The sequence below is a fragment of the Lineus longissimus genome, chromosome 5 (assembly GCF_910592395.1).
Source record: "Lineus longissimus chromosome 5, tnLinLong1.2, whole genome shotgun sequence".
NCBI classification, from domain to species: Eukaryota; Metazoa; Nemertea; class Pilidiophora; order Heteronemertea; family Lineidae; genus Lineus; species Lineus longissimus.
The window spans coordinates 8,401,701-8,428,486 of NC_088312.1; the positions used below are offsets into that span (position 1 = coordinate 8,401,701).

A 26,786-nucleotide genomic window follows, 5' to 3' on the forward strand; every position below is an offset into this window, starting at 1 on the left:
CTCCTCCATCAGAACTGATTAAAGAGCTCCTTAACAACATAGCGCATGCGTAGATGGTCGTCAAAACAATATGGCGGAAGTCCTCCCAAAATTTTGTGTGCTTTTGTAAAATATTTCTCTTTATGACTCATGTATGGTCCTCTGAGAAACACAGTTAACATGAAATTGTGTCCGTTTGATTAAGTAAACTTTAGTCAACACGTTTCGATATTCAGAAAAGGATGGATTTTAATTCTGGGGCCTATTCGTATCCTTTTGATTTTCTGACATCAAAATAAATGGAAAATATTCAATTTGAAGTCTGTCATGTCTGTCTGTCAGTGTCACTGTCACAGTCGTTCTGCTTCTCGATATGGAGCAGTACTGGTCACATTCTTAGATCTGCTCATTTGATGCTGTGGTTGGAAGACAGAAAACTGTAGAGCGGGTGGTAGTGAGCCCTGTCATTTTGAATTTGATTCATGTGACGTTGTCGTCGTTGTCACATTATTGACGTTGTAGGCCTACCTGTCTTGCAATTTGCCCCTTTCCAGAGGAGCGCCTCTCACGGTTGAGTGTGTGATTTGCTAGTTTAGTTAGTTATGGGGTCAGGCTCAGCCTCTGTTGATTTCGCCGTAACATCTGGATCCGATGTGATGTTGGAAACATCAATCAAAGTCTGTCCCATAGCTAAGTCATTTGCTGATCACGAAAGTTTGATGTTCTATAGACAGTGTAAGTGTTCTCCCTCTAATTGTAAAGTCATATCAATCAATTCAAGATCTCAAGACACATATGCAACACTCGGTATCAAATCCCAGAATGCTCAATCAGATACACATTTTAATGAACATTTATGCAAGAAAAACAAACTGGTCTAAGTTTCTCCTAAAAGTAAAATACATTGTCAGGGATGTGACCTAGGCAGATTTGATTCTCATTTTCAGCATTTGGAAAAAGGCAGTATAGAATACAGAAAATGACATTGAGTGTGCTTCAGTTTAGAAGGCTCCATACAAATGTTCCATGTACAGACCTGGGTGAAATAACATAGCCCCAGGATGGATTTGTCTTGTGAATCTATGCATGTTGTTTTTCCTTAACCCTTCTCAGCGATCGATATAGAATTGTTGAGAGAGAGCAAATCCTCAGCATAAAAAATGCCAGTGAGCAGGATAACCTAGCCAGAGGGAAGAAACTGTCTCAAGAAAACTATAGAAGGAGAAGGTATGAAATGCATTTGAATTCTCCAGGCAAGAGGCCAACATAATCATGCTGTGGTGGTGTACTTTCCACCTATCAATCAATGCAATACATTCTGTGACACAAGCAGCTTGAAATTTCCTGTCAAATGTTGACCCTTTCTTGGTTGATTGGTGTAGGTTTAGAACTGAAGCAAGTTTTTTTCTTCTTTTTCTTCTTCTACTTGAATGATTTATTTACTACTTTACTGATGGTTTTCAAACGCCACTGGTTGCCTATTCAGTATTCTACTCAAATTTGTCTGAGACTCTGACATTTGTCTGATTGATGCATTTTTTAAATTTGGTGTTTTCAGCTAAAACAATCACAAACTTCTTGGAAATCTTTCAAGTGGTAAATGGTAAAATTGTGCCTGTGATATCTCACCATACCCTAAACCTCTTGCAATGGCCTTATTTAGAATTTTTCACTTAGTACGGTCCATCATCAGTTTTGAAAACCAACCCTTTGCAAATAAAGCCACTTGTGTGCTTCATCATTTGTGTGTCACACTGCGTATGTGATCTCCACAGCCAGTCTGTCCTTCCCTGAAATCTCAAAATCTTTTAAATCTCCTCGACTGCTAACCTGTGCTCAGGCTTTATTACATGTTCTATGTAATGCCAAGAGGACATGTGGACACACACACTCACAATATTCAGTTACTTCAAAATTGTTATGTTTTGTAGTTGGGTTTTCATTTTGGATTAAATACATGCTCTATATGATAATCACCGTAGACAAAAAGTTGTGCTGAGGAGTTAATCTGTGGCCATGTAAATGGTTTGTCTTTGGAATTTACTAGAGTCCTGCTGAGAAGTTTTGTCAGTTACGTTTATTTGTGTAACTAGAATAATATAGTACTTGGTTTCATAAAAGTTCAGCTTTCAGTAGTTTATTTTGCTTGCACATGACATAGTTTTCATAATGTGTTATAGGTTTTTGTGCCCAGGGTACAATATACATGTACGATACATGTATAGCAATAACTGTCAATGATTTTGATGAGAAAAAGAAATTGCCCCCAATAACTGATGTTGCTCACACATTTTTGCATGTGTTTCCAACACACAGCAATGTTACCAAAAACAAACGCTTGTGTTGTTGGTGGCGTCAAAAATACTTAAATTCTACCTAGTCTTGAGTTTATATAAGACCTGTTTTAGTGTTGGTACTTTGTTTGGTCTGGAGACATTTATAGTCAGAGCAACCTGAAGGTATGGGAGTGTACAGGTACTCTAGGTTAGCAAGTTCAAGGCACAAAGCGACAGAGTAAGAAAACCTAAAAGTGTTCATCTTTGTAACGATTGGTTTTCTGTACCCCAGTACATGATGACTTGTGTTGATGTCGTTGTTAGGGTTAGGTGATGATCTTAAAAGACTGACCAGTGGATGCACATCTAAAAAAATTCACTCTCCAATTTCAGAGCAATCGCTATAAAACGTAAACTTGAAGCACAGAAAGAGGAAAAGAGACGGCAACAGATTCTCGCCCAACGGCGAGAGAAACAGAGGGAGGCAACAGAAAGGTTCCAGCGTAGGAATAAGTCCTACAAGGGTTCGGTCACACCTGATAGCAGCCAGTACCAAGGTGAGTTTGTTGACATAAATCTGAATTACTTGTAAGACGTGCAGTCTTATTTGTCAGAAAATGTCAGAGCTGTTCATGTGTAAGTACATAATTGTAACATTACTATTTAGAAGAAACCTGACTTGCTCTATGCATTTGTAACTATGTGTCACATTTACTACCTGTAATTTGCAACCATGTTCTCAAGATAGTCAAGTTGTATTTGTAAATGGTCACTCGAAAATGTTTTGCACACCTACATGATGATGTATTTCTTTTAGATCATGATGATGACAACCCAGCTCCTGCCTTGGATGAAGCTCTCCGTGCGATCCGTGGTAGTCCCGTCCATCGACAGACCAGCACCGATTCCCAAGGATCTCTCAGTCACATCAGGGCGTTCTCTCCATCTACATACACACCTTACATGTCTACACCTGGGTACAACAGCAAGTCTGATAAATATGCCTATCTTTCACCAAGTCAGTTGCATTCGCAGCAACAGCGGACTAAAGAACATGCGACACAAGTCGCAGCTTACACCGAGCTGCAAAATCGTAGTTTGCGTAATTTGAACAGTAGTCGTGGTCTTTTTGAGCAGCATTTGCATCAGCAGCAGCAGCTGTTAGTTCAACAGCAGGAGCAGTCACTGCATGATTTCAATACGGCAATTATGCAAGAAATGCTGAATGATAAAAAAATCGAAGGAGAAGAAAATGATCATGAGGACCGTATAGAAACTGATAGCGTGTCCAGCGAGGATAGTTTGAATCGTTCACAGGATATTACTTTACGGACTAATGCCGGCCAGAATTCTAAACCTGTTGAAACTAATCAGAACAATTCGTTCCATTTAACACATGATGACAATAATTTTTCTATTGGTAGAAATGGTAATGATGCGAATAGAACCTTTAATTTGGAAGACCAAGGAGAGCTGTTGTCTGGGTCAAATATTAATGGTGTAGGTGCCCCGCTTGTTCAGTCGGAGACTGTGTTTCATGTTGTGAGTGTAAACGGGGATCATAATGGACACATATCAGATGCGGATGGTAAAGCAACTGAACCCAGTCAGGAGCATAATCCAGCAATTTATCGTACAAGTGCTTTCCAAATTCACAACAAGGCTTGGATAAATTCTGATCAGGCGTCAGACAATAACTCTAATATGCTCACATCCACATCAAATAATAAACCTAACAGTCTGAGAACAACTTCGACTAATGCTACAGCGACACACTCTGTGGCAAAAAAGGGTGATTTCATTGTTACGAGCAGTCCACCTCAAATGATGCCGTCACAACCGCAGTCATTTAGTACAGCACAGACTACTAGTAAACCTATGAATACTGTGTCTGGGAGTACGGTCCCACAGGTGGCACCTAGTAGTAATGGCACCTCAAAATACACTGTAGTTCAGAATGTTTCTAGTACCAACGGTGTGTCACAATTACGGCAACCTACTGTGTATTCACGAATCGCAACGAAAGACAGTATAAAACAAGGTACAAACGTACCTTACTATAATGTACCAAATTCGGATGATCGGGTCGAAGAAGAAATACAAGATGACGTTTCTTCTATCAACTCTTTGATGTCAAATTCAAAGGGTCCCGAGCCAGAGCTTAAAGTTGTGCGCAGCATTCTTAAGAAAACTAATGGACCCATACCGGTTTTGGGAAATACGGGGAAGAAGTCAAGTGGATATGGTGTTGCAAGTGCTCAACGGTCTGTGATGCAGAACCCAATCGTTCGCGACAGCCTCGAGATTAATAAGAAACAGATTGAGGAGAAACACGAAAGACAAGAAAGGAAGGTAATGAAGCATTTTTCGTGACATACTCCTTAACTTAGGCTTAACTATTGTTAACAGTCCTGCATTTACCCATTGAGTTGTCAGATTCCGTTTACAGTGGATTGTTAGTGTTAGTGTTACATGTACATCAACAAGACAGATACCATTCCATGCATATCATTTTCATACTGAGGAATGTTCTTCAAAAGTTCAAGTTCAAAGTAAATTTCATTCAGTGCATATAGGTATTCCTTTTATCATTTTCTAAGACGTAGATAGAAGTGAACTACATTTGAACAATTGCTTCTTTTGTCACACTCATCAATGCATTTTCATATCCCCTTAAAGTTAGAATTGGTTTGGGGTCATACGTATGATAATGGGCTTTCTTTGATGAATTTGTGTGCATACATACAGGTGCCATACATGCATAATTTATGAAAGTAATTGGTAGCTGTCATCGCTCATCTCTACTTACCAGTACAACTACATTCCTAATGCATGCCTTTGATAAAATTCAAGAGGAGATGACTGTATGACCCTGTTAACTGTTTCCCTACTATTAACTAAATCTAAAGTATAAGTACCCAAGACTGAGATTTTTGTCGTTAACATGTACTATACAAGGAGGAAGGATTGAAAAATTGTGCGTATGTGCAAAATGAATGGCCACATGAATGTATGTACATGTAGTTTTATTTCTATAAATCAAGGACACTTTTTCTCTATCTTCTCCAGAAGTCAGCAAAGAAGAAAGGTGTGCGTTTTGCTGATTTGACGTATGACGATGACTCAAGTAGTGAGAGTGGCAATGAGCAACCAAAGGAGACCATTTATGAGATTGAGAAGGAGGAGGTGAAACCAGTCATCAATAATCAAACACCAAAGCCAAAAGGTAAGCCTGTGGTTGTAAATTCAACACAACACTGATAGAGATAGTAGCTCCAAATACTAAAAATGAGTGGAACAATCACAACAAAGCTATATGTTCATTGTACAGGGCTCTGAATTCCAAAACAAATTGTCTTGACTTTTTTCCGAATGTTGGATGAGCCCTTTGACTTTGAGGAGCTTCCCTCTTGACCAGCAACATGGAAAGGGGTTACAGTAACATCAAACATTTGTAGGAGCTCATTAATACATTGTTGTAAGCAGCCTTCTTCACATCACTGGCTTTTCTTTCGTAGTGTCGGAGAAAGTACTCTTATCAATAACAGTGACATTCCTTTAGTCATTTCAGAACGCCAGCTTGCCAGTATCACTACAGTGAGCCACAAACCCCCAAGACCGATTTCGGCTCGAGTCGCAGCTTCACCCAAGGCAACAGAGAAAGCATCTCGAGTCTCCAGTGCTCCTGTTACAAGGAGAAGTGTTCAACAAGGTCGCATAATTCAACATACCCCTGAGCAAAACCAGGGAGATAATGGCCAACCCCCAGTTCGACGGACAGCTTTTGGAGAGAATCCTTCTCCAAGTATTAGTGGACCGTTAGTGCGGAAAAACAGTGCTGAAAATCACCGAGCGTATAATGATTATGATAATAACAGGGCTACTGAGGCCAACAGACAGTATGTTATTCCTAATAGGAACAATGAAATAAAGGGTCAGAATGGTCTGATAGAACGGGGGCAGGAGATTGTTAATATGAATGGAGTTCCACTTGATAAAACTCCCACCGATGCTGAGATCAACTGGTTGTGGGATAAGGTGCGAACATGTCTAAATCGTGAATCGTCAAATATCTCGGAAGTGAGTTCCCGACCGCCAAGTGGTAAACTTTATATTGACGGCAATACGCTCGGTCCCAATCAGCGGCATGCAACAAGAGTAGCATCATCTCCCTCCGGACAGAACAAAGTGTATAATAATCCGTCTGAATCTATAAACAGTTTAAAAAGGAGGGCAGCCTTACTTCAGGCCAGGAACAAGCAACAGCAGCCAAACACGCTGAAAGGCTACAAGACGAATGAAACGCCGACTGCGGGGTATTCGACCACCGTCCAGTACCCATGTTCAAGCTCCCAGGGACCAAATCATGCCAATGCTGCTCAGACCCAGGAGAGTAAGTATTGAGACACCCTTTCTTGTCCCAACATTGGACTCTTCACACTTTTCAGTGAGGAATATTAATTCATGGTCCTTTATCTCCTGGAATGGGCACCAACAGAAAATGAGATCAGGTTCCCTTTATCACCCTGGATGGTCACCACTGGCACAAAGAAGTGGACTTTTTTGCAATATAAGTACATTTGTGTCCATTATACTGTACTTGAAGAAGCATGTTTCATGCAGATGTGACATTGCGAAGTCAAGTAAAATGGACAGAATAGTTACTGTTGTATCGTGGGGCTGCATAAAATTTTCTATGAGAATGTTCCTTAGTCCTGTCAGTTTGGCCTTGCCATTACATTTTTTAGCAATTTTTGGTGTGTTACCATTTGCAGTGTTTTCACAGTTTTCTGTCTGTTTGCCTCACATTTGCTAGTTGGTGGCACACACATATTATGTTGATCTTGATCAGTCACGACTAACCAAGTTGGCTCCAGCATAATCAATTGGTGATACCATCACCATATTTCAACAGGACTCGCCTACAGGTCCCCAAGTCTGAAGAGATGAGGGTTATACCAACATTTTAGTAGCTGTCCTTTCCCCGTGTGTCTTTCCTTACCCTAACGTTTTGCACTTGCAGTGAGTGAGAGTATGGCAGCATTCTTAACCGCCGAAACGCTCAGTGAGAAAAATGTGTCTGATAGTCAGATCCATAATGCTATGGACTCTGCACAAAAAACAAGACAACCTATCAAGTCCCACAGTTCAGCGCCCAAGGGTAGGTTTCCGGCTTACCACTTATCATGTCCTGTCAACAATCCCTCCTACATGTCAAACCTTTCACCTTGTCAGCTATGACTATTGAAATCAACTTGCTACTCCTACAATGTAGTTTCTCTCACTTTCTCCTCCTCTCTGCTGTCAGACTCTGCTTCATTTTAAAAACATCAGCTATTCATACTGGCTAATCAGCTTCCCACATTCCGCTTGCTAAGGAGTTCAAAGTGGAGGGGATATGAGCACTGATTTTTTTGGTCGGCCTTGCTTAGCTTCTTCTCACTTAAAGGCACTGTAATGATATTCTTTTCCGTTCCCTTCTAACTTTGAGCAGACCAATTATCTTATGCAAACAGAGTGCATTCTTGCTGACAAATCACTGAGTGTGTATTCTCATACTGGTACATGTACGTCTGCATTAGTTGTGTAGTTTTCACCAAAGCCTGTTTGATGTTCAGCCTTCACCTAATAAGAAATCGCAACTGTTCCTACATGTACATGTAATTTCCATTCTTCATAGTCACACCCAGGTCACGGGAAACTTGCTTTTACATAGTTGCACTCTGGTTTGCCCAGCATCTCTAAAAAATCATAACTTTAATGACATCAGAAATGTTTTTGATTGCATCGAGATTTATTTTGATGTTGTCAAAAATGTTATCATTGTGATTAGTGTCCGAGTTCACGATGGAATGGAATGGCAAATCTTGGGTGAAGACGAATCGAAATGGCCGTTTAGGAACGGTTGACGATGTCCATAATACCCCTATTGGACATCGTGTTGAACAGTTACTGCGTGGAGGTGAGTTCCACTGCTTACTGAGGCAAATTGTCCACATGTCATGTCCTAAACAATGTCAGTGGATACTAGAACTAAAATAACGAATGGGTTGCGTCATGACACTGCATCTGATGCAGTAGTCACCCTCACTGTCATGACTGTTCTCAGGAGAATTCATGTTCCTTTATCTCCTCTATCACATTCCCCAAGTTTTCCTTCAGGTGTAGGTGATTTCACCTTGACCCCAAGCCCGTGTGAAGAATGAGGTGACGCAAGACCCTGGTAGTCTAGATCCACTGAAAGGTCCAGTGGTGAAGGGTGAAGCTGAGGGACTTTTAAACATGATATCGTGTATACCTTCATGTTGGTGAATGAGTTGGTGTTGTATTATTGTCAATTTGCTGATGTGTCCATTTCCTCTTTAGAACCAACTGTGCTGTCACTCGAAGAGCAGCGACTGATGCAGTCACTCGAGCGTCTCAATGAAAGGCTGCGAAGTAAGTGTTGATAAACAGTATATTACTGACATGACCTTGTGATTACTATTACGCGATTTGACCTGATGGGTGTAAAAGTTTGAAAATGCTGTTGCACGTGGAGGAGTTTCACTAAACTGAGGAGAACAACAAATACATTTCTGTTGTCATTGATGCAAGATTTCTTAGCTACCTTATCAGTCTGAAGTATATTTGCCTCAAGTTGAGAGTAAGACAGCCTCATTTCTATTGATCTATAACTGCCTAACATTTGGAACCCAGCTCATGTACATTCACTGACTAATTTTCCGTTTCAGTCACAGAAGTATCTGCTTCTCCTACCAATGTGAATCATCCGAATGTGTTCAGTCCTAAGACAACAGTGCCAGTAAGTTATGATACAGTATGTATGTCTAAGTGTTACCTAGATGTGAAATGACACTGCACATCACAGGACAGAAGACTCACAGTGCACACTGTCTAACATTGTAGAGCGTGGTAGTGTACTTGTAAAGGTGTCCGACTCAGTCAATCGAAGGGTTGTGGATTTGAACACTGGGCTAGTCACCTCTCAGTCCTTTACAGGTCAAGCTCAAGTGTGCTGACTGGCATGTTGAATGATGATGTCACTGGTCTGTTTACAAAATCGTAAATCTTTCCATTCTTCTTGCAGTCTGGTTTTAAGGGTCACCAACCCCTTACATCTCATAACCGCCGGTCATCGGCAGACGGGAGTAGGAACATCCGGTTCAGGACGGGATCTGGTACAGGCATCAATAGAACAAACTACGGTCGTCAGTACTGAGACTTGCTAACCCATAATTTGGATGGAATTCCTTTGATGGTGTTGAGCAGAGCCCAGTAGTATCCCGTCAGATCATGACTGTTCATCTCATCAACTTGATTGTCATTTATTGCTTATACATTTAAGCTTTAAATAGGCTGCCAAGTGCCATGACATGGTGGCCGGAACTCACAGTGAATAAAATTATTGTGGACCGTGATGTGGCAGTGTTGTCATGAATAAAGAGTAAACCGTCCATTAAATATTCCTTTGTTTAAGTCCCGGTCATTATTTGACTTGTGTATTTTTGAAATACTGCTTCTTAATTTATTTTAATTTATTTTGTAAATATATGCAATGCTATACATTATTAGGAAATCCTCATCGAGATGAATGTATATTGTACATTTTACACTGTTTTAAAGTGAATGTACTGCTGTACTGTTATAAAAGCATGACTGGTTCAAGAAAACAAATTACAGCTTGGTGTGGACTTTTATAGTAGGAGAAAGAGGGATGGGCCAGCTGTGCTGTGGGATGCTGCATGATGTCATTAAAAAATGCACATATTCTGATACCAAAATTTTCAGCTGTTGAAGTGGTATCTATTTTGAAGGAGCAAAAATCTTGGTTTACGAAAGAATACTTTTAGTTGTACAGTAGTTACCAGGTACCAGGTAGGTACCAGGCCTTTAAAACATTCCAAGTACAATTCTTTACATGTGTTACCCATTCTAATAGTTCATACTGCTGTACTTATTTCAACTGATGAAATGATCTGATTCCGTCCAGTTATGATTTATTTAAGTCATGGTCTGATTGAGTCAATGTCTACGTAGGATAATCACCCTTTGGGCCTGTCTTTCTGGTTTTCGAGAAAGATTGCGAATTCCGTCCAACTTGGGCCTGCTGTACTAAATAATTTGGCAAAAGAAACGGGCAGGTGTCTGCAAGAACAGGTAAGAAGAGGTATCCAGTTGCTTAAAGAAGGTTTTTGTAATGTGATGAACAAAATGTCTGTTTTTCAATGTGAAGGTTCATATGACCAGTTGAAAAAGATCTGTGAAATTGGTTAAATTACTGTAGTTAGCAGATGTCTCTCATTCTTTTGTAGAGGAGGGTTTCCTCACAACTGAGAAAACATTTGAAACGGGTTTGGGTGAAATTTGTCAAAACACCTTTTTCTGCATTGATGTAAGTAAATGTGCTGAACACGCTTGGAACACTGCAAAGGTTTAGATTTATTGAATGATAAATTATAATAATAAATAGATGATAATTTCATAACTGTTGACTTTTCTGTCTTTGATGTGTGCCTTTTCCTATGTGTTGTGTCCCACCCGCCTGCATCACCACTCTGTGGAGGATTTTTACAACTTACTGCTGCTCTTCCCTGCACTAAAGCACTAGAGATCATCCATTGGAATATTTGAACTAAAACTTGGATTATTGTCTTATGTGAGAGCACCAGCACATAAGCACAAGTAAGGTTCTAAATTTTGTAATGTACACTTTCAGCTCACAAAAAGCTTAGAACTTGATTAATCTCTATCTCTATCCCGATGAAGATTTCTCATGAACACTTCTTCAACACGTGCCAGTAGTCTTTGACCACCCCCCTCTTTGTCACTTTGATGTGGTGAGAGAAATTGTGTCTACACTTGATCACAATTTGCAGGCGGAAGGCAATAAAATATCAGTTCAATTTGGAGGCTATAATGTTCCTCTCCCAAAGAAAGGATGTCGCGACCTTCAGAGCTGATGATAAAGACAAGGTTAAAAGAACATGAAACTGAACTGACTGATTTAAAGCGTCCCGAGTTTCTGCCTTGAGAACTGAATGCGTAGCAAAATGTGTCTCTGGACGATCTGAGAGACGAGTTTTAAAAGAATTATGCCTCGAACGAACTTCAAGAATTGACTTTCCCGGCGGCCACACCCTTAAATTCCTAAAGCCAATTACAGCTTGGACGTCCCTCTCCGATACGAGGACGCGCAATACCCTCCAGCGATCAGCCCCTCCTCACAGCACAGCACATTCATTTCGTCTGCCCTGGGAAAAGGTTAGTAAGTAAAGTTGTGTTCAGAAGTTGATTGTCACAGCCCCGGGCATGCATTCAGTATATATATGACCAGCTTCTAACTTTAACATAACATGGTGAGCGATGCTACCGAATGTTGTTTTTTTTTATGCCCCGTGATTGACATTATGATTATCACGAGATGTCACAATCCCGGAGACACAATATGTGGACTGGGAGGTCCGTCCGTCGTCATCATGGTGAATAGTCTCGATAACGCGATCTCTAAGAGAAGAATGATACAATATCCTCAGCGGAGAATCCTACAATCCGTTGTGCTAGTAGTGAGCGGTGGTACATTTTATGATATTGATAGAATTCCGGCCCAAAGGCAGAATACTTTATTGGTGACAATTGGCACAATCTCGTCGACGATTGTCATTGCGACTGCGAATATTATCGGACTTGCTTAGTAGAGTTATTCCATCACTGAAGGACCAAGTAAGGACTATCCGGCTGCCGAGATGACAACGACACGTACTGAAAAGCCCGTTGACGAATGACCACTAATGTCGTTTACTGTATGCCTAATTTGTTGGCGTAGTTGTAAATACTGTGAAGAAAGTTATTCCGAATATAGTACAACCACCCTGAGACGAATCGCACGATCTGTTATTGACGACGCTTTGCCAATCCGAAGCGATGTCATATGGTAACACTGTATTCCATGCTTTGCTGGTATTTTAAACGCAATAAGAACTCCACTGTCTAATTTGTTGAACAGGCATCAAAACTCATCAATATTGCAGTTGTAGTGCCTTGCTCCACAGTCTCTAACCAAATAGTCACACCCTTCCGTCCTCGGACGTCGTTCCAGGAGAAGAGGGTCTTCGTCAGCTCATGTCTTCACCTCTAGCACTCCAAGAGGAGAAATGTGAAAACTTGATATTGGAAACGGAAAGTTGATCAACAGCTCGTATATAGTTATCTTGCCCTCAGCCGTCTAAGTCTTTGCAGTTTCAGCATCTTCCTATTACAGTGTCCCATATTACAGCTACATATTTTAACCCTTGCTGAGCCAACCTTGAGGTACTTACAACTTGGTGTGTGGACTGGGTCCAATGGCTCCTTGGCACAACTTCTTTTCCAAAAAGTCCCTCTGCCTTGTTTGTAAGTGATTTTCATAATCTCACAACCATGTTTACACATTTGAAAATATAATCCTTGGGGCACCTTCCCCGTGCATTTCCTGTCCAGAGATGAGCAGACGTAACACTCAAATCTGGCAGACGAAAGGTTGATGTGAACAAAAACAAAAAGTACCACAGGCAAAGTTCTCCAAACAATCGCCGCCATCTTGCAAGCAATCGTCTGCTCTTCGATCGAGAACCTGATCCTTGATCGAAATAAATTCCTTCAAATGGTAGATCGTTTGCAAGTTCAGGTATCAGGTTAGCATAGACAACCTACGGATATTGGATCAGCTGGGCTTAAAATAGCAGGATGCTTTCGAAAGAAAAGCAATCATCGAACGTTATAGCTTAATGAAACTAACACCATCCTACAGGAGCATCCTTCCTTCGATTCAATGTTGCAAGCGCCAGGATTTATTTACCATCTCTTGACGTCATACGGTATCGTTTGGTAATGGAACCCTTTGATTACGACCATAAAGATATAACCTCTGGAATGTAACTCGTCATGGCAATCTTAATTCGACAGCAACCAGGAGGGTTTTGTTCGGAAGTGGCCCAACAATAAGGATGTCGTGATAGAGAGGGTAATGTTGCCAATTCGTTCAAACACACCAGCATCTCCAGCATCCTGCGACGCTTGATTGGCATTGTCATAATGTCTTCCAAGCAAAGTGCTGGATGATTAAATTGGTGCACCACGACCTGATAGAATACCAAATGAGATTTATTGTGATTGTAATGGAATAATCGGATTCTTGAGAATGGCGATCACTTTGAACTGGAGTGGGAACCACTTAAGGCAGAGTGCGTTGTGTGGTACAGCTATCTCATTAGTGAGATGTCACATCCGAGGGATGTCAAAGGAAGGGTCCGAGGAATTACGACTGTGTTCCTGAGATCCCACATTATGATAGCAAAGTTTTGCCAGTGTTCTTACTTTAGAGATAAAGGATCATCTCAAAATCTCTTCTTGCCATGAAATATGATTTTTGGCATCTGGAGGGGTCAACAATTTTTTTTCAAACATCTCATCCTTTTTAAAGACTTTCGCGATCACAGACGGCATGAAATAATTGAAAAATGAAATTAACCAAATAATCATTTTTCTGACTACATTGTCCTTCAGACGATTATTAGAAAAATCTAATCTTTGATGCTGTCAGATGTAAAATAAAGCGTTAAATATCAAGCATTTTTCGTCGACCAGAGAGATATGAAAAAAATCCTTCTTTCACGACATCAGGCAGTAGGGTTTTCAGTAATATAAATCTCTCAAGTTTTTTAAATGCTTTAAACAGTATAATGCATTGACATCATCTGTGCATTTGATAACCAGTGGCGGATCCGGAAATTTTGGAAAGGAGGTGCGAACCAGAGAGGAATAGACCGAAATGTCTGGGTGGCCCTCCCAAGAAAAAAAGTGTTGCCCTCTGGCGAAAGGGGGGAGCATGCGCCTCGAGTGTATCGTCTGTTTTGCATGCACATGATTCAAATTACCCGCTAAACATCAATAGCAATAGCATTGCTTTTATACCGTTAGGTGGTGTGGTGATTATGGCGCTAACGTATAGGGGAAGCCCGCCAACCTGATACGAATTATGAGACCCGATATAAGACTAGACACGATAGGTGAAATAAGTATTGACATTGGTTTACAAGTGAATCTGAACCTGATACAAATGTAGTTTTGGAATTTCACCTCAACTTGAAAAAATAAATTGTCTGATATCACTCTTGCTCGTGCTCGTGCCATGTGACCCAGGCTTTTATATGAATGACTCATTTTTATCAATCGATCGTGATGATGCCTTATCCAAAACAGTCGCTATATAACCAGGCGGGTTAGCGAGAACCGATGACTAAACAGTAGCCTATTGTGAAATTGGAAACGGGACTGATCCTGAAACTTAATGATCCAAGTCTAGATCTGAGAGTAAACTTAAATGACAGAAATAAAGAACGTATAGGGCCGACATAAAGTAACTGTCTGCCGTCTCGTCATTGCTTCCTTTGTCATATTTCTTCACATTATGGACAAGTTTTTCACGAATCTGATTTGCTGCTGGGTTTATCTACTAGTTTCAGGTAAGAAGGAAGTCATCATCGAGAGTTGACCTTATCAGATAGCAATTTCTATATACAGTGTAGTTGGCTTGGGGCAGTTCAAAATGTACAAATACGTCATAGGCGGGGAGGGAGCATTCGTAAATTTGAGGTTATTTTGCGTACAGATGTTGGTGGGGGATTAAAAAAATGGGATTATGAAATTACTTGCATCCGGCCCACAGATAGTATCAGTATCTAAGTGAGTACAAAATATTTATTTCATTGAGTACGGATTTAATGACATTTTAAAGTTCGGTGCGTTTTGTCTGGTCACCCTGTATATAATATATCATGCCTATATATATAGATCAGCGAATTGCCAATCAGTAATAGACTGATGTCAATATAAATCGATACAAATGATACTTGTAGCCAATGTACATGTATAGGTCACCGGTGTTGACGTATCTGTCCAATATGATGAGTTAGTGTATTGGTAAATGATAACAGTACAACATATAAAGGATTTATGAGAATTTACACCTTAGGCTGTACTAATTTATCAATAAATAAAATGAAGGCTGATACCAGTTATATTCAGCGAATGGGGCAAATGAATTTACTTGTATATTTTTCAAAAATCGAGGGAATTATGATGGTTTTCCGTAACCACACCGATGACACCAATGCAGTATGGAAATGACTATCTTCTTTCAGATCTCTTGCCAGTATTTGCCGCACAAGTGTGTCCACAAGGCAAGTTTTGGAACTCCGAGATAGATAACTGTGATGATTGCTCGATAATCTGCAAACCGGACATTCCAGCATACATGCAGGCGTGTAAGAAAAGGTGCGCCTCCGGTAGGTAAAAAAATGATTAGATAGTTCTATGTAAGCTATTGTCTTTTTTCATGAAAACAATGTAGAGCAAATGGTAAAAAGGAAGATAATTTCAAAATAAATTATTTACACTCAGACATTATACTCATTTGTTTACAACTTGCGTCATATCCTGGAAGAAGGCCTCGTGATTCAATGATTCATTCATTCATAAAACAGGTCGAATCATGTCAAGATTTAATTGACCTACTACGTCAATGAACTACTCTAAACCGCCAATTTTTCGAAGGTGCTTTTTTCCGCGAATAACCGCGATTCGCAAAAACAAAAATCATAAATATTTGATTGGGAAAAGCAACTGAAATATTGTAATCCCCCAAAATGGAACATCATGAATAATTTGTTAGAAATCTTTGTGAATCATTACGACAAAAATAAATAAGCCAGAATGTTTCGGTTTAATGTTTTGAAAAAAATGTACTAAGTATGTTCCAAGCGGTGTAGCTTAGTTATAAAAAATGAACGAACATGTTACTAAAAGACATAATTATCTTGACAACCGCGTGCGAGGTGCTAAAACTTTATACTGAACGAGTGGATCTTGTTTTCAGTTTTCGCCGATTTACAAAGAACCACCACTACCACTACCTCGCCAATCACGTCGTCTTTCGAATCAATCACACTAAAAGTTGTCACAAACCGAAACGACAGTCCAGCGGAAGTCGACTTATCCGGAAATGTACCAGTCTGGGCCATCGCAACAATATGCATAACGGTGATCCTCTTCATTGTTGTCGTCGCCTCCTGCATTATAAAGAATAAGTTAAACAAGTCATCGAAGTCATCAGGTAAGAAATACTAGAAAAAGCCATTCCGATTTATCCGGCGGCGGTGTGCGTCAATCCTAGAGTTTCCTCATTCGTGGACGAGAGATACCGACGCACAACGGTAAACTTGGTTCATAAAAACACTAGTCTTTATTAATTCTTGACACTCATGAACAAAATGATGCAATGCAAATCCTCATGATAATGTAGACCACCAACACGCTCGAGCTTCTTTATTTTTGCAATTTGCAAACATTTCTGGTCACGTTCAGTGAGGCAATCTGACTGGTGATATTAATTGTGAAACTTATTATGATGATGATGAAGATGAGGCATTGGAGGCCTACTCCACGAGATTTTATGGAAAGCTATCGATGTAAACCGCGGTAAAGTACTCTTCACGTCGTTTACCACCTGGCTTTGAAAAGCACCCACTTGCCTATAGGCCTATGTTCTGACCTAATGAATGAATACCGCGTCTTTTCAGGAACAACCGCCGCTACTCAAGAGGAGACGTCCGCGAGCACGTCCAACACCAGCGTCAGCATTTCTGTAGAGGCCGACCAAGTATCTGAAGGCAATATCACAGCCAGTGGAGAATCAGTCTCATTATCATCGGATCTGGAAGCTGGTGACACGCTCCTCCCTGGCAGTCCATAATTTGTGCAGTGGACATTTGGAAGAGATTTTTTCGATGCAAACTTCATTGCGTGATTTATACTGTGATATAAAGACGGTGTTCCATACATTTGCCATAAAATTAACACTGACATTGAGCGTACAATGTAAATATCATCATCACTAAAATTCAAGATCGCAAATTGTGGTTTGCTGGGATCCAATCATTTCTCTCACATTAAAAAAAGTACAATTTAATTTCATTATTCAAAAAGAATCCAAGTCTGCAGGTAATCTAGGAACTTTTGTGCCACAAACTTTCGCTATCCTGAGAGGATTCTGCATCCCCAACATCCCTGTATATAGTATGTACAAATGCACTAAGGGGCGGATCTGTGTACAAAATGCACTAAGGGGCGTATCGTGTACATTTTCCTGTGTATTTCTCTGTGCTTAACTAGTGTGGAGTGCATGAACAATGGCTGTTGCCTTAGCCAACCTCAATCAAGGTCCGACTATTGACTGGGATTGTGGGCCTGAACTTTATTCGAGGTATCGGAAATGGCGTCAAAAATGCCAAATGATCTTCGACGGTCCTTTACAAGACACTGCAGAAGCGGTTAAGTGCAAGTATCTTCTGATATGGGCAGGAGATAGAGGACTTGATTTGTTCAATTCATGGGGGTTAACCGCCGATGAACAGAAACTTTTAGAGAACTACTGGAAAAAGTTCGAAGAATTCGTTAACCCACATGCCAATTACCTAGTTCATAGATTCAAACTACGCCGAACTATTCAGAATGATCGTCCATTCGAGGAGTTTCTGACGGAACTCAGGCTGCTTGTTGCAGACTGTGGTTATACGGAAGACACAAAGGCAGAAATGCTAAGAGATTCCATCGTATTCGGTGTCCGTGAGGAAAAGGTTCGATCAAAATGCATCGAGAAAGGAAATACTCTCACATTGAATCTAGCCATCGAATATGCGCGTGTTGCAGAAGCAACCAAACTGAAATCTAAAGAAATGGACCCAACCAAGGAAGTCCATGCTTTTCGCAAAGGAGGACACAAATCTCATAGTCACGGCAAATTCTTCCAGAAGGACACGAAAAACCACGATTCAAGAAAATCTGAAGGATTCAGGAAACCAGCCGGACGGGGCCAGATGTGTTACTTTTGTGGTAATCAGCGCCATGAAAGTCGAAGTCAATGCCCAGCGCGTAACTCTCAATGTGTCAAATGTTCAAAAATCGGACATTTTGCATCTGTGTGTCACTCAGCGTCAAACCCTCACAAATCGAAACAAAACCCAAGGCGTCACCGCAATAAAGTTCATGAGTTAGATACGGATGAAACCACTGATTCTTTCAATGATCTTTTTGTAGGATCAATCGAAACCCAGTCCGATAAAAAACCAGTGGATAGTGTTCATGCAGCATCCGAGATAATCCGAAAATTCGCAGTCACTACAAAGCCATTCCACAAACAGTATGCATCCATTCAGTGTAAGCTCGATACTAGTGCTGCAACCAATGTGATACCAAAGTCAGAGTATCGCAGACTATTCCCGCCAAATCATAACCTGACTCCGCCAACCGCAAAACTTGTTGCTTATGGAGGCACAGAAATCGCAAATCATGGTTCATGTACGCTTTACCTGAGACACAATGGCAAGAAGGAACCTATCATCTTTGATGTAACTGATTCAGGTGGGACTATAATCGGTCTCAAGGCTTGCCAGACCCTTGACCTTATACGTGTCACTTGCGAAATCAAACCGAAACATCACAAACCACTCACAAAGGAATCTGTTGTAACTGACTACAAAGATGTATTCACCGGGATCGGTTCATTTCCTGGTGAACCTTATCATATCGAACTAAAGGACAGTGCTACACCAACCATACACCCGCCACGCGCTGTTGGAATTCATCTTCAAGATGGATTCAAATCTGAGCTGGAGAGAATGGAATCTCTCGACATACTAGCAAAGGTAGAGGAACCGACCGAATGGGTCAACTCATTTGTCATCGTCGACAAAGGTCACGGAAAAGGCCTACCAATCTGCCTTGATCCGCGCGATCTTAATGAAGCAATCAAGCGTGAACATTACTACACTCGTACGATAGACGACATAGCACCTAAACTTGCCGGTGCCACCCATTTCTCAGTCGTTGATGCCCGTTCAGGGTATTGGATGGTACGATTGGACGAGCAATCATCGCTGCTGACTACTTTCAGCACACCTTTTGGTCGCTATCGCTATAAACGCCTTCCTTTTGGCCTCATTGTAAGCCAAGACATTTTTCAGAGGAAAATGGATGAGACCTTTGGTGACTTAGCGGGCGTAACAGGTATCGCCGACGATATCTTTGTGTTCGGAGCTGGTGAAAAGGGACATGATAACAACTTCATTGAACTGTTAGAATGTGCCAGAGAGAACAATGTCAAATTCAATCTGGATAAACTGCAATTCAAGATTCCAGAGACCAAATTCTTCGGTCACCAGTGGACAGCTACTGGTATGAAGCCTGATCCAGCGAAAGTCCGTGCAATCACCGAAATGTCGCCGCCAACATGCATACAAGACCTACAATCATACTTAGGTCTAGTAAACTACCTAAATCGTTTCAATGCTAGTATCGCAACCATTGCTGCTCCACTTCGCGATTTGACTAAGAAAGAAATCAGCTGGCAATGGAACCCTGAGCATCAAGCCGCCTTTGATAAACTCAAGGGCATCATCATTTCTGCTGATGCTTTAGCATACTTCGATCCGAAGAAGCCAAGTGTGCTGCAAACAGACGCATCACTCCGTGGGCTAGGTGCTGTGTTGATGCAGGATGAAAAGCCTGTATGTTATGCGTCCAGGACACTTTCAGAGACTGAACAAAATTACAGTAACATCGAACGAGAACTACTCGGAGTAGTGTGGTCTTTAGAAAGATTCAACCATTATGTGTACGGCAAACATGTAATCGTCCAAACGGACCATAAACCAATCGTTGCCGCTGCAAAGAAGCCGATATCGAAATGTAGTCCACGACTACAACGGTTACTTTTGCGCATGTCAAAGTATGACGTAGCAGTTGAATATCTTCCTGGAAAGAAAAACGTGATCGCTGACCCCCTATCAAGGGTTGATCCAAACCGTGAGTTGAATTCGCCAGATTTCAAGGAAATTCCCGATATACCGGTTAATCTCATTACGCGAAACCATAATGCGACAGACACTGACAATCTAGAAAAAATTCGCCACCATACTAAATCTGACAACAACCTTCAAATCCTGAAAGCCCTTGTTGTAGAAGGATGGCCTGAAACCAGAGATGGTTGCCCAGCAGAGGCAATTGACTATTTCAACTATCGTGAAGATGTTAGTGTTGAAGACGGACTTCTATTCAAATGCGATCGAATCATTATACCGAACTCTCTCCGAAAGGACATTCTGAAAGCAGTCCACCAAGGACATCAAGGCATTGAAAAATACATTCTCCGCGCGAAACAATCAGTGTTTTGGCCCGGACTGACAAATGAAATCAAGCAACTAGTGTCAGAGTGTAGCATTTGCCAAGCGCATCAGAACAAGCAACAACGTGAGCCATTGAAACCGCATAGTATCGCACAATATCCCTGGCAGAGGCTTGCTTCAGATTTGTTTGAGCACAATCAAGTGCATTACTTGCTATACGTGGACTACTATTCCAAGTTTCCAGTGGTAAGACGACTAGGAAAGTCACTTAGTTCAGAGACAGTAATCGCATTTACCAAGTCTGTAATTTGCGAATACGGAATACCAGAAGAACTTGTGTCTGACAATGGTCCACAATATGATAGCTACGCATTCAAATCATTCTGCGCTTCTTACGGAATAAAACACACAACAAGCAGTCCTCACTATGCCCAGAGCAACGGCATGGTAGAAAAGTGTGTACAGACTGTGAAAAAACTCATCCTTAAAGCACTAGATGCAGGTGAAGACGCTAATATCGCCTTACTGAACTATAGAACAACACCCGTCTCGAGTAACATCGCTAGTCCTGCGAAACTACTCATGAGCCGGGAGCCGAGAACGACATTGCCGATGAAGAGATCACTCCATCAGTGTAGACCTACTGATAATGACAGTACTAAGGAGGCTTTACAGCACCGACAGGATCTACAGAAACACTACTACGACCAAAGAGCCAGAGCAGAACCGTTTCCTGAGCTACAAACCGGACAAAATATTCGCGTCCAAGACCCCAAGTCAGGAGTCTGGAACCCTGGTTATGTAACTGAGAAACTGTCAGAACCACGTTCATATACTGTGAAAACTGATAAGGGTACATACCGCCGCAACAGAAAATATTTGCGTGCAACAAATGAGCGATTCACAGATGAACAATTAAGTGAACCTGAGAACTTTGACATTGAAACCAATGAGTATCCGGGTGATATCACACCTCCAACTCAGCCTAAGAACACTGCTGAAAGCACTGATACTGGTAGTGGTGATAAGGTCTATCAAACTAGATCTGGTCGTTCAATTCGTAAACCAAGCAGATATGATAATTAAATTGTAAGATCAAATTGAGAACAATCAGAGACATTCTCAATCAGAGACAGTGTTTTAGACAATTTTAGACTTTAGTAATGAAACAATTATATATATAATCATTCATTCAATTAACGGTGTAAGATAGAATTAAACTGTTTTCTTATTTGCATAATATGTAATTCCATGCAATTTATACATGATGATGCCAAATGGCCACTTTATTTTGCTGGTATATTATCTTCTTCAGAGTTATGCCAGAATACTATTTCATATACTGTTATATACTATAATTGTTGTTACGACCAAGCATTCAGCAGATCTGGACTGATCACCCAACTGTGTGAAACTTTGCTTTTTATATTTTTATATTCATAATTGTACTTAGCTATAGGATAATCAACTTCAAGTCAATCATCCCATTTCCAAGGAGGGAGATGTAACATAATACCTTATTATTATGTTATGCTACAACAGAGACATCTCGTGTTAAGTAATGTATCTAACCTAATGTATTCATCTGATTAGCATATCAACATGGATGCTATTACTTGATACATCATACAGAACTTTGTACTATTTAGATTATCTATATATACTTTATAGGAACTTCTATTCTATTCCAACGAGACGACGTTGTTGACGGCTGCTGTCAGGGAAATCCCCAAACAACCTCGCCGCCATTGAACAACTTCATATGGCTATGCGTGATACAAGTCCACCTAGGCATATCATAAATTCGATCTGAAACCGGCACCACTCGATATCACGTTCACTTTCGCCCAGCAAGTAATTCAGGATAATTCAGGATTCGTGTCGTTTGGCAAAAATTACTAAAATGATGGACCACTTTTTGTACGATCAGTTCCTGGGGATATTTGGCTACTTGTTGATAGCAGGTAGGTTTATTGTCTACTTGAGCCTTTCGATTAGCAATCATCGATCGACGATTGGAGGGAAGTGTTTGTGTCGACCACACTCTGTTCGAGGAGGGTTGCATGACTCAGGGTAATTCTCACTTGGCCTGGTTGCGCCACGCTTGTTTTGAACAGCCGACCCCTGGTTCTTCATGATATATACACGGACAAAAAGTAACCACATTAGTAGTTCAGTAACAGATAAGAGAAAGACAATGCCGGTAAATGTAAAAAAATTAAATGTCCTAGGATAGAATGTCTGGGGAACAATTGATTCTATAGGTGCTGATAATCTCTGACGTAATGACAGACACGGTCTTTAACCATATACCATTATCAATCAGAAGAAAAAAGGGCCGGACACTTTTTCCAGGGGGACACTTTCTACTGCTGCACTTGCGTCTGAGGTCAGGTGGATTAAAAGCATGTATTCATATGACTCCTAATGAACATAACTACATTTAATAACGACATAATACTGACGGGACAGGGAATAACCTTCTCCACACACACCCCACCCCCGCACCCCATCCTTCGCGTACAAGAGCTGTCTTGATGTCTTTAGGAGGCCTATTCTTGATTGCCATAAACATTAAGATTCCAATCGAAGTTAACTTAAGGTGTAAATATCTGTTTCTTCATTTCAGTTTTCTTCCCATCGTCTGCTGCACCTATTAAATGTCCAATCAACAAGTTTTGGAACCCTGCCATCGAAAGATGTGATTCATGTTCTATATACTGTGGCAGTAATAATCCAAATTACTTGAGTGTTTGTCAAAGAAAATGTGCTTCAGGTATGTTGATCACCTTCTTAACAACTTTACCATAAGTTTACTTCCGAATCACAACTAGGCCTGGTACCAAAAATATTTAATTTCAAGTTTGTCAGCCGTCGGCGCCGCATGTATCGGGTACTTCCAAGAAGATTGTCCTTGATTGTTCTTTCTGTGTCATAACCTAGTTCATTCATGGATATGCGCAGATGTTCCTGGAAGTTTCTCTTTTTACATGCAAATATGGATTATTGAGATTGTTGACAAAGCGACACCAAGTGGAATGTCCTTGCCTATACAGCGGAGAGCATGCATGTATACGTTTCGGGACAAATCACTGCCATTAAAGCAATGATACATGTATGAGACCAAGAATATAACTGGAATATATACAGTATCTATGCTCGCTGAGACTTAACGAAATATGATTCTCTTTTTGGACAGTGTACCACCAGTTGATGAGTGCAACCGGCACAACGCAGACGACACGCTCAACTTTGCAGGCTACATTCCAGTCCGTTACCCATTTCACCAGCCATCAAAACGAAACGTCCTCCGGTGGAGTTGTGATGCCACCAGTCGCAGCCACCTTTTCAACGCCAGAAATCGCCGTCATTTGCCTTGGGGGTGTGGTTGGTGCTGTACTTGTGATAATGCTCATCGTGAAACTCATCAGTAGACGTAATAGAGGAGGTTTGGGTAAGAACAAGTCATCTTTCGAATATATTTAATATGAATGCATTAAACCTCATTGCGGGCTTTACAAATACCGACCGCAGACTGATTTAATACTATAGTATCACTCAACTCTGACTGATGATTATTGGTTAATACAAGATTCACTGCAACTTATGTAATAACAAAATCTTCTCGATCCGTCGCCGTTGACTCATTTAGGCCTATATGGGTTTCGCAAGCCGTGCGAAGAGCTATACGAACGACGAAATACAGTGCATTTTATCGACGATCTTTTTAATACTTCCACGTTTCCTCCATCAACTCATTATAAAGACTTATTAACGCCTAAAAACACGTGACTTAATGGCATCAAAGACCTATAGAACGACTATACCCCTCCCTGTACCAAGATGTGCACCGTATTTTCGACTTCGTTGTTCGTACGGATTGCGGAAACCGGCCTAACAACAACTGTCAGTAATCTTGTGCTTCTCGCTTTCAATTCAGCCACGCTATCATGTCTGGGAGGGTCTAAAGAGAGGTTGAGTACTCCAGTCCAAGCAGAGAGCGATACAGGATCTCAAGAACTCAGCAGCCTGTCGACTAACCAATCGCTTGAAAACACAGTGGAAACGCAACCACTGAATGCACCAGAGGCTCCTGAACAACTCCTCGGATGATTATCTTTTTGAATGATGTTCCAAAGACCATCTTGACCCTCAAGCCTTGGATCCACTCCGCCGACCCGGACTCCATAACACCAACAGTAACGGATCGATTAACTCTGATGGTTCATAATGGTCAAAGACTCACGGGGCAGTCCATTTCGTAATCGTGTGAAAAATCGTGTCTCCTTTCCATTCTGTGCAACCATTCCGATTTGATGGGTGAATGGGTCACTAAGGAAACTGTTACTCCTGGAAATCTGACACTGCTGCATTTCGATGAGACAAGCTCAAGAAGGGTGAGTTAGCCGATAGATACCGAGATGAGAATACAGGGGACGTTGAAAGTGCCAAATGAATACGTTGAAAGTGCCAAATAGGACTGAGGTGACATCTCTGATGCACTTATTGTTCAGTTTCTAAGCTGTGATATCGTTGTCGGGGCAGTGACTTTCCCTGACAATCTTTTCAAAGCGCACCAACTCTTGAAGATCTAGACGTTTGCCGTCCATACACGTCTGTTTCGGGGGAAATTGCCTTCGGCAACGACAGTATCATTTTCATGAGGGTGGCAATTGGCGGGCAAAAAAGAAGCACTGCAGAAGGCCGAGTCGAAAGTGCTTCCATCTGGAATATGTAACGCAAATTGTGATTGTAGATTATTATTATTATTATTATACAATATTTATATAGCGCCCTATTCAGAAAACTGCTCTATGGCGCTTTACAAAGATAAAAATATTAATAAAACATTGATTACATAATTAAAACATTTACATAAGATTAAAAACCATAATGTTCAATAAAAAGAAAAGTCTTAAGGGAACGTTTAAAAATGGAGACGGTGCTGCTCATCTTGATCTCGAGCCGCAGTGCGTTCCACAGGACAAGGGCCACCTGTTTGAAGGACCACGTGCCATAGGTTTTAGTCCTTGTTCTTGGCACCAACAGGAGGCACTGGTCCGTGGAACGCAACCGTCGCCCGGGCAGATGTCTTGAAATGAGGTTGGCCATGTACACCGGCGCTGTGTTGTTTAGTGATTTATACGTGTAGAGGAGTATCTTGTACTTGATTCTGCTCTCTACAGGCAACCAATGCAGTTGGTACAGCACCGGCGTAATGTGCTCTCTCTTTCTTGTGCCAGTGATCAAGCGAGCAGCTGCATTCTGAGTTCTTTGAAGTTTGGAAGCTTGATGCTTGGTTATCCCATGTAAAAGTCCATTTGCGTAATCCAATCTTGAGATGACTGTTGCTTGAACCAAGGATTTCAAAGCGTTTTGGTTAAGATAAGGTTTGATCCTGCCAATATTTCGCAAATGAAAAATTGCATATTCTTGATACATGGTTCACATGGTTCTTCATGGATAGCGTCGAATCCATCAGTGCTCCAAGGTTTCGCACCGAAGCAACAGGAATGATTGTACAGCCACCAATTCTCAGTGATAACTCGTGGCAGAAATGCTTGAGGTGCTTTGGGTAAAATGCCATGAACTCAGTTTTCTCATCATTTTGCTTAAGACCATTGACTTTAAGCCATGGCTTTAAGTCACTAACACAGGTTTCTATCGACACTATGGCCTCATTGATGTTAGCTAGAGATGGTTTTATGGCCAAGTAGTTCTGTGAGTCATCAGCGTATACATGTAGGTGATATGGTAAGTCATGACTTCTGAAAATGGAACCAATTGGTTTCGTGTACAAGCAGTATAACTTCGGGCCAAGTACAGACCCTTGAGGTACGCCACATCTAAGATTCATGTTGTCTGACACACTATCCCCTATCACAACAGACTGATGCAAACTCAGGAAATATAAACATGTATTGTACATGATGTACATAATCTGTAAAATATTCATCAACTTTTATGCTAGTAAAGGTGAGGTGCCAATGATTTTCACTCAGCTGCTGACCAATGATTTTTAACTTGTGAATTCAAAATTGATGATTTGACAGAAAGGTGTGGGGTATTTATGATGGATTGTGAATAAAATATAAGTTTTATACAATTGTTGTTGTTGTTGTTGTTTGGGCCGATGTGTGGTTGAAGTTAGGATACGCATTCAAACCCACCAAATACACAATATAATTTCTCAAAACACAGAAGATCCAGCCACCGACGTTGCACTAAAGGCATGGCCGATAGATGGCAATAGCCACTTTGCGTTGAATGACCGAAAGATTTCCCTTTAGTGCGCTTCAGTGGCGGCAAC

General features: G+C 41.0%; 4 protein-coding genes across 6 annotated transcripts; all 4 read left to right on the forward strand.

Moving 5' to 3' along the window:
- The first annotated feature begins 64 nt into the window (after positions 1 to 64).
- LOC135487833 (centrosomal protein of 126 kDa-like) lies at positions 65 to 10,743 on the forward strand. Of its 2 annotated transcripts, none has more exons than XM_064771930.1 (10): positions 65 to 247; positions 1,093 to 1,206; positions 2,649 to 2,812; positions 3,073 to 4,607; positions 5,325 to 5,481; positions 5,818 to 6,648; positions 7,279 to 7,416; positions 8,622 to 8,693; positions 8,990 to 9,075; positions 9,346 to 10,743. In XM_064771930.1, the coding sequence occupies exons 1-10, from the start codon at positions 222 to 224 to the stop codon at positions 9,475 to 9,477; spliced, it is 3,255 nt and encodes a 1,084-aa protein (XP_064628000.1). In that variant the 5' UTR covers positions 65 to 221; the 3' UTR covers positions 9,478 to 10,743. The 2 variants fall into 2 exon arrangements, with proteins under 2 accessions (XP_064628000.1, XP_064628001.1); XM_064771931.1 differs by having other exon boundaries at positions 8,990 to 9,060.
- A 3,832-nt stretch (positions 10,744 to 14,575) lies between these two features.
- Positions 14,576 to 17,272, forward strand: LOC135488350 (uncharacterized). Of its 2 annotated transcripts, none has more exons than XM_064772925.1 (4): positions 14,576 to 14,758; positions 15,437 to 15,580; positions 16,171 to 16,407; positions 16,874 to 17,272. In XM_064772925.1, the coding sequence occupies exons 1-4, from the start codon at positions 14,704 to 14,706 to the stop codon at positions 17,044 to 17,046; spliced, it is 609 nt and encodes a 202-aa protein (XP_064628995.1). In that variant the 5' UTR covers positions 14,576 to 14,703; the 3' UTR covers positions 17,047 to 17,272. The 2 variants fall into 2 exon arrangements, 1 of the variants encoding a protein (XP_064628995.1); XR_010446959.1 differs by lacking the exon at positions 14,576 to 14,758 and adding an exon at positions 14,864 to 14,978.
- Positions 17,273 to 17,482: 210 nt separating this feature from the next.
- On the forward strand, positions 17,483 to 21,562 carry LOC135487758 (uncharacterized protein K02A2.6-like). Its single transcript, XM_064771829.1, has one exon. The coding sequence runs from the start codon at positions 17,483 to 17,485 to the stop codon at positions 21,560 to 21,562; it is 4,080 nt and encodes a 1,359-aa protein (XP_064627899.1).
- A 739-nt stretch (positions 21,563 to 22,301) lies between these two features.
- LOC135487976 (uncharacterized) lies at positions 22,302 to 26,391 on the forward strand. Its single transcript, XM_064772302.1, has 4 exons — positions 22,302 to 22,440; positions 23,106 to 23,252; positions 23,676 to 23,930; positions 24,417 to 26,391. Exons 1-4 carry the CDS (start codon positions 22,380 to 22,382, stop codon positions 24,587 to 24,589), a joined length of 636 nt encoding a protein of 211 aa, XP_064628372.1. The 5' UTR covers positions 22,302 to 22,379; the 3' UTR covers positions 24,590 to 26,391.
- Positions 26,392 to 26,786: the final 395 nt, after the last annotated feature.